Genomic DNA, 14,281 nt, shown 5'->3' on the forward strand with positions numbered 1-14,281 from the left:
GTACAGACATACAAAGTGACAGACATCTGTAACAGGCATAGTAACTCAGAAAACACGGACATGTCTCATTTCAAATATGAATAGAAAGTTGATATTTAACAAATGTGAATTAATCATTAATATGAAACACAGAATACTGTTTTTAAAAAGAATTGTTTATTTACTGAACCTGGGGCAGATTAGATACACAACCAATTTTAAATGTACATCTTTTAATTCAATTTTGAAGTGTTTTCACACACACCCAAAAAAAAAAAAAATTGGCATTGCAACAGTTGTCTTAAGGTAAAATACAGTCACCTTAAACTGTTGCAAGCATTTTCACCTAAGGTTGAAAAATTGTTTATCCTGAACATGAAAACCTGTAACAAATTTAAATTATATAAAACTCGTTACTTGTAGTTTTCCCCTTGCAAAGATCCAAAAAAAATGTACAAGTAACTAATATACATCAGTCACAACATAATCCTGGATCACCCCCACACAACCAGATGCTCCTTTAATTTTAAACCCATCATCAGAGACCAAGGGAAAGTCGTTTCATTGTATACAAAACAAAATTCACATGTGCCAAAAAAGACCCAAGAAAAACAAAAACAAAATCCTAGTACTGACAGTGATGTCCAGTACCCTAATTAAACAGTGGCCAAAATGCCACTGATCCAAAATAAAATAGTGGCTGTATATCATTGCAATGAAATCCAAGAGGCTTTAACCCTTTGGCATCAGAAATCCAGATTCTTCCAATTATGTGAATGCACACTTCCTACATGCCAAGAGTGGAGAAAGTGGATGTGCCAGCATAGAAAGAAAAGAGCTACCATTGGCTGCAACACCCAGAGAACTGGCTTTAGTAGAGACTGCTTGCAAGGTGAGGCAGAAACCCAAAAATGGTTATTAGCTGCTTGTGTCATTAATTGGAGGTGACTGAGTCCTAAGGTTCAAAACACAAATTTAAGAGGGGAAATGTGGTTGGGTTAAGTCTTATCTTTAAAGCAAAAACAAGATAGACAAGTATAAAAGTACCAACCTGGTAACACTCCAGTCAGAGTTCTGCCAGTAGGCTGGGTAGAAAATATCAAGATTCAGACAGTTGTTTCTCATAAGGACTCAACAAAAAGAATCTTTAATGACTTGAACTGCAGGATAAGAGATCCAAAGAATGCAGTCATTTAAGTGAAGTACTATCCATGAAGTACTTTTCTGAACTGCATTTCATCATGAAAACAAAAGGAAAGAAGATATAACCGGAACTATATGCCTGTATTTCATTTACAGTGTTGGACAGATCTGTATAATGGATGCAGAATTCAAATAAGAAATTATGCCAATCAAGTGTCAAATTTTCCCTCTAACTTTCCTAAAAAGGTGTTTTCCCCCAATATCTATTAATCACAAAGAAACATAAGCTGTGAATGTACAGTTTCAAAAATAAAAATGTAGAAACTAATGACATTATTATCACCAAGATGTTTGGTAAACAGTGAATTATGATTTTGAGACCATCAGGAAAAGGCTTTTTAAACAACCCTCCGGACTTCAAAAAATCTCTTCAGGTAGTAGATCTGTCCCAATGTCATGGCAACTAGAACAAGAGCTTCAAAGAAGGACCAAAGGACCACTCTGCTGTTTGTGTTGTCGTTGACTGTGAGGACAGACAAACAAACAAAATTTAACCAAAAAAAAAAAAAAAAAAAAAAAAAACCAAAAAAAAGCATAGGCATCATAAATCATCCTAGTCCTTACTCTAGGAAAGTAATATTTTGCACACCAAAGTACTCTAAATACTTTTGTCTTTTGTTCGCAACTCAACAAACTTAGCAGAAAATTTTAGCTTTAAATGGGACCGTAAAGATTCATGGAGTATGGTCAAGCCTGCTCTGCTTGCGTATGGGGAGCAGAGAGGAAGTGACTTGCCCAACTGCCCAAGTGACTTCAACCTCTAGGGTTAAAACCCCATACAACCTTCTTTCTCCCTCACATTAAAATATTCCTACATTAGGGGCTCCTGGGTGGCTCAGTTGTTAGGTGTCTGCCTTCAGCTCGTGATCCCAGGGTCCCGGGATCGAGCCCCGCATCGGGCTCCCTGCTCCGCAGGAAGCCTGCTTCTCCCTCTCCCACTCCCCCTGCTTGTGTTCCTGCTCTCGCTGTGTCTCTGTCCAATAAATTAGAAAAAAAAAAAATCTTAAAATATTCCTACATTATAATCTTTTTTGCTGAATCAGAAAATGCACTTAAAAAAATGGAGAGATTATTTCAGGATCATACAGTTATCCAAAGCACTACCTACTTAGTCAAAATGTGTCAATCTAAGTGGCTTTTTCCTTAAACATTTATTCAACAAATATTGAGCACCTATTATGTATTTGGCAGCTGTTCTACATGGAAGAGGTTTCTCAGTTTCATGGACCAATACTGGCAGTTACTACCAAACTGGAACCAGTCTCATGATCTATCCCACTCTTAAGCTAAGGATCTGATCCTTAAAGCAACAGCCATGACCACTCTATTCATGTCACATTCTTTCAACTTTTTTTTTTTTTTTTTTTAGATTTTATTTATTTGACAGAGAGAGACACAGCGAAAGAGGGAACACAAGCAGGGGGAGTGGGAGAGGGAGAAGCAGGCACCTGGCTGAGCAGGGAGCACGATGCGGGGCTGGATCCCAGGACCCTGGGATCATGACCTGAGCCAAAGGCAGACGCTTAACAACTGAGCCACCCAGGTACCCCGACATTCTTTCAAATTTCTGATCAAATTCTACAGCCTTAACTTTTTAAAATTACTAGGTAGTTTCTGATTTTTCTACAAATGGCCAATATTAAAAACAATTATAACCAACTCTATAGTAACAATATTAATCAGCTGAATAAGTGAGTGCCGTATTTTAGATATATGCATATCATTTGTAGAACATTAACTAGATTATAATAGCTACTGGATTAATAATCACTCAAAAGAAGTGAATAGCAATTAACATGTTCCCAGAAAGATAACTTGCAGTTACCAAAAAATGTGGCTTTTTTCCCCAGAGTAAGAAGAGACACATGGCCAAGAATATTATTAATTGGAACCCTAAAAACCACCAAAGCTGCAATTTTTAGTACTAATTCCACGGCATGAAGTTTACTTCTGCTGAAAACTTAGCAACCAATATCTAGCATAACTGTGAAGGACTAGCATTTTAAGATCTACGTCTGAAAGGGGAATGATTGAGTAAAGACTTCAAAATATTAAGCCATCATGTAAAAGAAATATTTATCTCTCCCTTCACTTTACCTGGAAAAGTGTGTATATAAGACACTGTCCTCATACTATTCACACATTAGCAGTATCTAGAAGTAACACAGTACAACCACAACACTGGAGTACAGGAGAAAAAACGTCTCATTATGTTCACCTCTAAGGATTAAGTGCTGTAGGAAGATGTACAAAAAACATTGTGAGAACTATTTGATTTGCAAAAATAAACAGGATGCCTAAAATTCTATTTGTCTGTGAAACAAATACAGGAGCATCTCCACTCAAATTAAGTGCAGAAGAGTAAGGCTGGATGCCCCCAGAGACCGGAAGACAGGTCTTCCTCTGACTGCTGTGTTCCCAAGAACCTCCTATACCTTTAAAGCCATCTGGTCTGAACTCGTTAAAATGAAAAGCAGTGTAAACTCTTGGCCCTCAAGACTCTGCTCAGTGCCCTTCTCATCTCAGAATGGGCTGGGCCACAGTGGAGAGCAAGGTAATCAACAGATGGGTCTTGGCCAGGTGAGGGGAGAAGGTGGCGATCCCAGAGGGTGAAGAGGTTACCAGTGGAGGCAAAGAGGAGAAGGAATCATAGTGGAAGAGGCAAGAGTGCGTGTATACAAGCCTTGGCCCACCTCATGCCCCACTCCACCCCTGAACAGCGAGAACAGGGGCTCTCACTTCTCTAATCCGTTGTGTTTACTCATTCCTCTCCCACCAAAAGGCAAGGTGTGTGCTCTAGGTCCTAAAGGCTTATTTTCATCCATGGCAAGAGACGTAAGAGAGTAGGGAGAACACAAACCACATCTTGAAGAGGTTCAGCCTGTGCCTCTCCTCTGGAGTCAGCTCCTCTCTGCTCTCTACCCCAACCTCGGAACAAAGACTCCTGACTTCAACCACTTTGCATCCGCAGATGACCTTGCTCCCGTGAGATCTAGCCCCAGGAACTATTTGGAGGATGAAACACACTGAACCACAGGTGTGCACCTGGATCTAAAATACGTTATCTGCTGTGTGTGTCAATATGGTACCTCTTATGGTACCTCCCCTGAAAGGGGAATGACTGAGTAAACACTTCAAAATATTAAGCCATCATGTAAAAAGAAGTATTTATCTCTCCCTTCACTTTACCTGGAAAAGTGTGCATATAAGACACTGTCCTCATACTATTCACATATCAGCCGTATCTAGAAGTAACACAGTACAACCACAACACTGGAGTACAGGAGAAAAAATGTCTCATTATGTTCACCTCTAAGGATTAAGTGCTGTAGGAAGATGTACAAAATCATATCATGGGCTAGACAGGCTTTTGCAACCTAACATGGGATTCCAGTCACTGTTTCCTCAGATAAAGACATTCCCCATTCCCAGTTTACAAACTCAGGAACCCAAGCTGAGCTTCACCTGGTGCCTGCTTAGATTCATGTTGTAGTGCTATTTTAACTAGCCTAAACCTTCCATTTTAGGAAAAAAAGCTAAATCTCAGCATATAATATTAATACATTGGCACAGAAATGTTAAATTTGTGATTAAAAACCAACCATTTTATATTTTTCCTTTCCGCTTTGGGAAAACTATTAGTTTATTCCTTAGCTGACCACAGATTTTTTTAAAAACTCTTAAAAGCTCATGCTAAATCTTTTTTTTTTTTTTAAAGATTTTATTTATTTGAGAGAATGAGAGACAGAGAGCACGAGAGGGAAGAGGGTCAGAGGGAGCAGCAGACTCCCCGCTGAGCAGGGAGCCCGATGTGGGACTCGATCCCGGGACTTCGGGATCATGACCTGAGCCGAAGGCAGTCGCTTAACCAACTGAGCCACCCAGGCGCCCAAGCTCATGCTAAATCTTAACAGCATTTTTCAGTTTAGAATGAACATCCCAATAAAAAACTAGACTAGTACAAAGCTCTACAAATACGTACTCAAAAAATATCTCTGTAGAGGTGCTTTTTCAAGTCAGTGCTTTTGTATAATAATGTTTGTAAAATACCCAAATGAGGAAAATTCAAGCAAGCTGTTGGGTAATACACCTTCAGGATTTCATGGCCACCAGACACTGTTGCAAAGTTACAGCATTAACTTACTCGCTCTGTGTATTCTCTCCCGAACTTCCATGTACTCCTGTTCATGCTTTACAGCTGTCATTGCCACTGCTAGCTCATTTATCATTTCTTCTAGCTTGTTCTGGTGAGCTACAGAAAAATGTTAAGAACAGATTAGCATATATTTGGCAATCTCCTTTTGAAAAAATACATACAAAGCAGTATTCCTCAAAATATTCTCAGAGAAGGCATACAAAAGAAGCTGTTTAGAAATGGCTCAGACATCATGTTGAACTACTGATGACAATTTAATTCTCAAAGCATTTTTTTTAACATCCATTCCCAGAACAAAAAGCTCTTTCAGGGTGGAAAACATACTATGCAATGCTTACTAACTAAAGGAAAACAATTAATCCTAAGAAATTTCCTCTAATGAACTGCTGCTAAGTTCACTTTATTGACTAACAGGAGAAGAAAAAAAAAAGAAAAAAAGACTGAGGAGGGAAAAAAAAGAGAGAACACAAAATATAAAACAAAATTCCTAACAATAATCCTATAAATAACAATATTTAACTAAAATCAAAACCTATGCTTTAGAATCCTATAACTCTAATGTTAATTTAAGAGCAGCCTCAAAACAGACTTTTAATCTCAATGAAGCTGAGCAGACAAAAACCAAGACATTCTTGAAAAAATCCACACCAAAATTCAAACATTCTTCTATGGAAATCAAAGCAGTAATTTCACTACAGTGGGGAATGGCAGGCAGTATAAGTGAAAAGACAAGCTCTCAGTTGCACAAGGTTTAAAATCAGGTACCCTTTTTAGCCAAAAATGAAGACAAGGTGAACTAACAGTTCTGAAGAGTAAGTGTATGCTTCTAGACAGTGCTATGTTATGACAATGAACACACAGTTAGGAAAAACATATCTACCACAAGGGAAGAGTCCCATTAGAGGGCCCCTACCCATGTTAAGGCAGTTAGGCTAGAATCTCAAATCATCCCTCACTGGCTTCATTCGGGAAGCCCTGAGCATGACATGAAACCTTAGGATCAGGGTCTCTCAGGAATGGCATTGTTGACATTTTCAACCAGATAATTCTTCGTTGTGGGGGGTTGTCCAGTACATTTTAGGATCTTCCATCCAGCCATGAGAACCAAAAATGTCTCCTAATAGGGGCACCTGGATGGATTAGTAAGTAGAGCATGAGACTCTTGATCTCAGGGTCGTGAGTTCAAGCCCCACAATGGGCGTGGAGCCTACATAAAAAAAGTCTCCAGATACTGTCAAATGTCTTCTTGGGAGCAAACACTATCCTCAGTTGAGGACCACTGCTTTAGAACACAGTTTGATTTCAGAGCTTCCATTCACTGACATTAGCAAACAAAAGCAAGAATTTTAAATATTAAAGGTTTAAGAATAGGGCGCCTGGGTGGTTCAGTCAGTTAAGCATCTGCCTTCGGCTCAGGTCATGATCCCAGGGTCCTGGGATGGAGTCCCACATCAGTGGGGAGTCTGCTTGCCCCTCTGCCTCTACCCGCCGCTCTGCCTACTTGTGCTCTGTCAAATACATAAAATCTTAAAAAAAAAAAAAAAAGGTTTAAGAATAATTCAAGAGTCACATTCATCAGCCAACATTTTCTAACTATTTAGAAAGGACTAATTTCCAGAAAATGAACAAGCACAAACCCCTTCAAAACTCCGAATTCTCCTTGAGTTAGTCAAGTCCTACACTGTAAATGGCCCCGAAAAACAAGCACAGGAATTACTAAGTAGTAGGATTCTCTAAATTCTACAGATTTCAAACTTATTAACAAATACTTCTTTATGACATAAGTACTCTACTAACTGCTCAATATCTAGGACAAATATTATCACATTAATACTAGGAAATGCGTTGAACTGCTAGTTTCCACATATCCTGATGTACACTGTACACCCCCACCCCGCCACCGCCCCAATCCAAATGTGCTGGTTCTTGGTAAGCAATTTATCCAGAAGACTGGGTTCAGGGTTTACTGCTGGTCAGTGGAGAAATAAAAATTAACTAAACTACAACATATGGCTGAAAGAGCTTTTGTCACCATCTGCAGAGACAGCTTCTAGAACTGCATTTCACATCCAACCAAGTTTCAAGTTACAAAACTTCAATAATGGTTAAAAAACAAGCCACTAAAATACTTCTTACAAGGTGAAGAGCATCATTTGCCATTAGCTATGTGTAAGACTTTTACTCCTCCAGTTACAGTCGAATCTTTCCACCCTCAGCATTCATTTAAAAGCAACAAGGTATGATGTTACTATGAAGATGTCAATCACTGTATTTCCAGTGCCATTCATTTAAAATGACCTAACATATACCTCCCGTCAACCAAATAAAAACAATCACTCTAAAACTCTAATTAGTTGTAGGGGTCTGTTTTTAATTAAGAGAAAAAAACACTCTCATGCTAACACACTGAGGTTAGAAAGAAGGAAAGCAGAAATTAGCAGCAAAGAAAAATATGCAAGACAGGATGCTGTCAAAAAGCCGTCCACCTACCATCCCAGGTATCTCCACCACCTAAAGAAAGTGTAAGGTACAAACACACAGAAATAAAGTTTAACTCAACCAGCCGTGTATAAATGAGCAAACAATGACGTATATACCAGGATTAGCAAATCAACACAACAAACAACCTAAAACACACCTAACCTACATGCTCACAAAAGCACAGATTGACGACGAACAGTTGCCACAAGAGGCAACTGTAAAGAACTAAAACAAATATAAACTTCCAGAAACTCATTTTTGTTAATCTGGAATCCTGGAGAAATAAAATGTGTCACAGAAGTTTTTGGTTTTAAAGACAGCGAATCAACATAGAATAAGAAATCAAAATAAACACTCCATTCAGATGAATAACAATGTACACAATATTAATTCTTGAAATGGGATGTAAATCTTCTGAATGTTCATCTCACCTTCTGTTTCCATGTCTTGTCCTTTGGGAGCCTCCCCGATATCAATGGTGAACATCACTATCTTTGGAGTCATGGTAGACATCCTGTTGCTGAAACAAAACTTATATGTTCCATCCATGTGAGCAGCAAATGTGTATTTCCCACTGGACTCTCGGTCTCCTTTATAAATTCCTTTATTATCAGGCCCTGTAATCTGGAGGCAGGAAAGAAATGCACATCACAAAAGATTTAAAATCATACTCTTTGCACGTGCTGTCTATTGGCAGTAGAATATTCGCTAAGAAAATGTAATTTTCACTTAATGACAGTAATCTCTTTGGGCTGCAGTTCTCCCACTTATGAAACAAGGCTGGACTATGGACTAGATGGCTCTCCAGGACATCTTTGAATCCAGACTACACGTTTCATTTATCCAACTTAAACATGAACCCCTTAGAAACAGAAAGAGTACCTTACGCATTGTCTCCAACTGGCCTTCTAACCCCAAAACACATGCAAACTATTAATATCAAAACATGAAAAAAAAATCTTTAAAACTAAGAAATGTGAGCAAGCTACACTTTTAGGTTTTCTTAACTGACTGCTGCAAACCAGTGAAGGAATCTGCTTTATCTGAGATACCAGAAGGCTTGAGAAAAAAAAAAGACCAGACTGGAAACTAAGAGACCCTTGTTCTCATCCATCTGCTAAAAATCAACTGTTAGGCCTCGGTTAATTAACTTAGTTCTTCTTTGAAAGCCTGTCACCTGCAAAACTTGGGAGACTGGAATAGTTTACCTCTAAAGTCTTAACTAATTTTACGTCACCCCTTCCATTATCCCTTATCTTTGGACTTCACTTGTACTGTGTAATTGGTGCCCAACTCTGCTGTTCACTGTCAAATGGAAAATCCTTGAACCCAATTAATCATGTTAACAGTGAATTTAAGTATTAATTACATCTGGTTTCCCAAAAAAATAAAAATAAAACCGAATCATGTGGTTAAAAAAAGACAAAGGAGAAAATTTAGGGACTGCTGGCTTCTTAAAATAAATTCTTGTTTTCTCCAGATACTTCATCTGCAAGCATTACCCCTAAACTGAATGACCCAACTCCACCTTTCCCCTAGTTAGAGATGGCCCAGGGAGGTATCTGGACGTTTGCATAAAAATAGGTTAAACGCTCAGCCTTTTTCTATGAAAAATAAAGAAAAGTACAACGCAAATGTCTGCCTAGCCTTTTTCAGTATGCTTTCGCTTTACTTTTTCTAAAGTTTCCACGTCATGCCCCAACATTAATCCGTAACACGACGAAGTGCAGCTGCAGACCCAATGGAGACCCGCCGTCTGTTAACCTCAACATTTTAAGTGCCTTCTGGGCCCCAGGCTGACACGCGGCGCCTGGCCGACAAAGCTCGGCGACGGGTTCCACGGGGAGCCCACCGTTCAAGCTGAGAACCCAAAGCGACGAAGCAACGACTCTATCCGGACGGGATCCTGAGGCATGGAACCCGGGCGGGCCGCGGGTGAAAGGGCCGTTAGGGGGTCCCGCGGGCGTGGGCCGGACGGCGGCCCGGGCCCCTCCCAGCACTCGGACAGCGGCCTCCACGCCCCGCGCCCCCGCAGGCCCCGCGCGGGCCCCAGCGCCGCCAACCCCCGAACGGCCCCGCGACCCCGCCTGGGCCCCGGGCAGCGTGCCCGCACCTCCACGTCGATGTCCAGGAAGCCGCCCTCGGCCACCTCGAAGATGAGGCCCATCTTGGTGCCCGAGGTGACCCGCTCGAAGAAGCACTCCTCGGCATGCGCGTCGATGCTGACGAAGTAGCCCGAGGCCGTGGCCAGAAGAGCGGCCAGGAGCACCAACAGCTCAGCGAGCGTCACCATGGTGGGGCTGGGGCCGAAGCCAGGACCGGGACCGCGGCCTCCAGAGCCGCCGCCACCGCTGCCTTCTCAGCCGCCGCCGCCTCAGCTCCGCCCCTTCCGGCTGCGCCACCCGAGGGGGCTGATGCGGGCGCCGTGGATTGGCGGGCGCCGGCAGCTGCCACGTAACGGACGCACGGCGGCCGCCGAGGGACACGGCGGCTCCGCCCAACCTGAGCCTGACGGTGGCTCTGAAGGGCCAAACGTCGTTGTCCCCACCTCCCTCCTCTTTCCTGCGCAACCTAAATTTCACGTGGACCACAGGAGAAAGCGACGGTATCAAGAAACCTCCTGCGCCCAGTGCAACTCCCTAAGACTGTCCAAAGAGATGGTGAAGATTTAGAGGCAGTAAGAAGTAAAAGGAGAGGGGCGCCTGGGTGGCTCAGCCAGTTAGGTGTGGGACTCTTGATTTCCGCTCAGGTCACGATCTTAGGGTCGAGACCGAGACCCGGGTGGGGCTCCGCGCTCAGCAGGGAGTCCGCTTGAGATTTTTCTCTCCCTCCCCCGCCCCAGCTCGTTGGCCCGCTCAGTCGTTAAGCATCCGCCTTCGGCTCGGGTCATGTGGGATCGAGCCCCGCGTCGGGCTCCCTGCTTCTCCCTCTGCCTGCCCTCCCCCTGCTTGTGTTCCCTCTCTCGCTGTCTCTCTGTCAAATAAATAAATAAAATCTTAAAAAAAAAAAAGAAAAGGTGTAAAAGGAGACAGGGGGCTCACCCCAAGGGCTTTGAGATTTTCTGTTGGCCTCCCCTTGACACCAGAAACTCGCTAACGAGCTCCAAACCGGTCTCCAATTACCCAGTTTTCCACCGGTTTGATCCAATTCAGATGCCTGGTAACCTTCCAGAAGACCTCGGAGGTTACCATCTAATTGTTTTGTTGTTTTTTAAGATTTTTTTTTAAATTTTATTTATTTGAGAAAGAGAGAGAGCCCAAGGGGGCTGAGGGGGAGAGGGAGAGAGAGAAACAGACTCACTGCTGAGCGGGGAACCTGACGGGGGTGGGGGGGGACTTTATCTCAGCACCCTGAGATCATGACCTGAGCCAAAGGCAGTCGCTTAACCAACTGAGCCACCCAGGCGCCCCAAGATTTTATTTTTTAAGCAAACTCTGCATACCCAAGGTGGAGCTGGAACTCATAACCTTGTGAAGTTAGCCCTTGGGGTGAGCCCCCTGTCTCCTTTTACATCTTTTTTTTTTTAAGATTTTATTTATTTGACAGAGACAGCGAGAGAGGGAACACAAGCAGTGTCCCATGCTCCATGGACTGAGCCAGCCAGGCACCCCACTTCTAGTTGTTAAAACAAAAAACCCACCTACCAGCTTGCTGACACATCCGACTGTGCCCACTTAAGGGAAGAAATAATATCCTCTGATTCAGAGAAGCCTCCTACCCCTTCTGGGAAAAACCCGCAAGTCAACTTCCATGCCAGCCCTTTCCACCCTAACCCCAGAAACCCTGACCATGAGTCCTAATGTCAGAAGATGCCTTCAGAGCCTGAGCTCGCCTTCTGCATTCTCTGGCCATTGAATGAATTACCTGCCTGCCATCCAATACTGCTTGGTTACTTGGCAGACAGTACTGAGCAGGGAAAGCACTTACCCTTTGGGAAGCACCCTCCTCATCCCACAGAAACCTACGGGGAAGGATGGAGATGGGTCTAGACCGGGAAGGGGCACAAGGGAACATCCTGAGATGTTGGAAAAGTTTAGTATCTTTACCTAGTGTTTACATATTTTTTTTTTAAATCAAGAAGATCTAGATTTATTTTGCTGTATGTATGTAACACTTCAACTACAAAAATATTTTTCTACCTTGTTCAAATCCTCCAAAACTAGAATTCTCTCAGTTCCCCAAAGTGTTGCTGCCACATCAGGCCCCCTTAGCTCTTGCCAGCCGCTAGGACAATTCTCTGCATTTTGCTTCCAGACATAATTCTATTCATCCCTCAAAACCCAACTTAAATGTCACCTCTTTTCTTCTCTAGACTGTCCCTAGACATAGCTCTGCCACATACAAGCCCCATGCTCTGTGCTTTCGATGCAGATTTGTGCAACTGAATTACGATTATTTACCAGTCCATGACCCTTGTGAGCCACCAGCCTTGGCACGTGTATGCTGTGCTCACAGGGCCACAGAAGACCTCACTCATGACATACGAGTTGAGTTCATTGCCCTGGCCTGGGAATGGGGAGACCTGGGTGGTTACTCCAGCTTTGCACATAACTGTGTGATCTTACTTATGTTCCATCAACTTTGAGCTTCAGTCTCCTCACCTGTAAAGAGGGGATGATGACCCCATGTGCCTTGCTTGTTATCATGAGGACCAGATGACAAGATGTATGTGAAGGTGCTCTCCAAATTTGAGGGATTATTTCCTTTTTTTTCCCTTTTTTAAAGACTATCAAGCAATAGGGGGCAGTAGTGGCCCAAAATCCAGTTTCTCACTTTAGGTGTCAAGAAATAGGTGCTCAGTTACAGCGATGGAAGCTTCCTTGCCATCACACTGTGTTACTGAACTCAAGTGTTCTCATAATAGTCCTCTGATTCCCCACTGTCCACACTGTGGCGAAGGCCCTGGTTCTCCTGGCAGGTCAGTTCTGTAGTGTTATTCTAGGAGCCTAGAGCCTGTTTCTCCAGCCTCACTAACCCACTTATGTGCTTCCATTTCCCTGTATTAAATTTCTTTCTGATGATAATACCTACAGTACCTTCCTACTAAACTGAATTAATCTGATGGAAACAGCCTTGTGGACTTCCCAAGCAACTGAACTCCACAGAAAAGTGCCAAGAACAATTCTGTTTTTACCCAGAAATTAAATGTGTTAACTTTCATTTTCAAACTGATTCAATATTCTAAATCCACTTATCGGGAACTTAAAATGTGGACATTTATCATCTTGGTGGACCACAATGAATCGTATATTGTGGGGATTTTATTATATAAATCAGGGTACCCAAATTCAAATGCCTTCAGGGATCAGGCAGTTTATGTGACTGAGCGATGGCACCAGCTGAAGGCAATAGGGAGAGGGGAGGACTGTGACAAATTGGAGCAAAGATGCTGTATCTAAGTACAGTTAACTGGGTGGGGGGTGGCTCAGTGGTTAAGCGTCTGCCTTTGGCTCAAGTCATGGTCCCAGGGTCCTGGGATCAGGCCCCGCATCAGGCTCCCTGCTCAGCGGTGAGCCTGCTTCTCCCTCTCCCTCTGCCTGCCACTCCCCATGCTTGTGTGCTCTCTCTTTTGCTCTCTCTCTCTGTCAAATAAATAAATAAAAATCTTTTAAAAATAAAAAAAAATTAAAAATAAATAAACAAATACAGTTAACTCCAATGTTGGAAAACACAATGGTGGCCAAACCAAAAATGCAGCCAGAAGTCCTCTGGAAATTTATCTTTTTTATATTATAAAAGTAATTAACCGTGCTATCTAAAAATCGGAAAAGTAACTTTAATCACAGTATCATCATAAAATCACTCTCAACTGTCTGGCATAGTTCCTTTTTCCTACAGCACCACTCTCATAAATTACTCATGAAGCATCATTATTTCAGTATCTGAAGACGGGCTCTAGGGACTTGCCAGGTCACCCACAGGAAATGTGTGCACTTAGGGTCCTCGGCGCAGACTGGCATATGCTCGTGTGCCTTGGTGTGCGTGAATACATTCAACACAGCCCACGGTTGGCACATAGCAGGTACTTAGTAATAATATGAATGATGAATGAGTCTCTCAACTGGGGTCTGGCCCAGAACCTACCAGGTGGTTGTCAGGAGTCAGTGAGGTGCAATAAAAAACGGATCTTTCCTCCCTCCCTTCCTTCTTTCCTTCTTTCCAGCTTTATTGGTATATAATTCACGTACCATGAAATCACCCTTTTTGGGCGCCTGGGTGGCTCAGTCGTTAAGCGTCTGCCTTCGGCTCAGGTCGTGATCCCAGGGTCCTGGGATCGAGCCCCGCATCGGGCTCCCTGCTCCGCGGGAAGCCTGCTTCTCCCTCTCCCACTCCCCCTGCTTGCGTTCCCTCTCTCGCTGTGTCTCTCTCTGTCAAATAAATAAAATCTTTAAAAAAAAAAAGTCACCCTTTTTTTCCACAGAAAAATTCTCAGTTTATTACCTCTCTCATGAAAAATCTGCA

At 42.7% G+C, this 14,281-nt stretch overlaps 1 protein-coding gene across 1 annotated transcript; it reads right to left on the reverse strand.

The window, feature by feature from the left end:
* Positions 1-134: 134 nt before the first annotated feature.
* On the reverse strand, positions 135-10,209 carry TMED2 (transmembrane p24 trafficking protein 2). The gene is made up of 4 exons (XM_027576955.1): positions 9,933-10,209; positions 8,251-8,443; positions 5,327-5,434; positions 135-1,645 (listed from the first exon to the last, which is right to left on the reverse strand). The coding sequence occupies exons 1-4, from the start codon at positions 10,110-10,112 to the stop codon at positions 1,521-1,523; spliced, it is 606 nt and encodes a 201-aa protein (XP_027432756.1). The 5' UTR covers positions 10,113-10,209; the 3' UTR covers positions 135-1,520.
* Positions 10,210-14,281: the final 4,072 nt, after the last annotated feature.

This window comes from Zalophus californianus, chromosome 14 (assembly GCF_009762305.2).
Source record: "Zalophus californianus isolate mZalCal1 chromosome 14, mZalCal1.pri.v2, whole genome shotgun sequence".
Taxonomy (NCBI): domain Eukaryota; kingdom Metazoa; phylum Chordata; class Mammalia; order Carnivora; family Otariidae; genus Zalophus; species Zalophus californianus.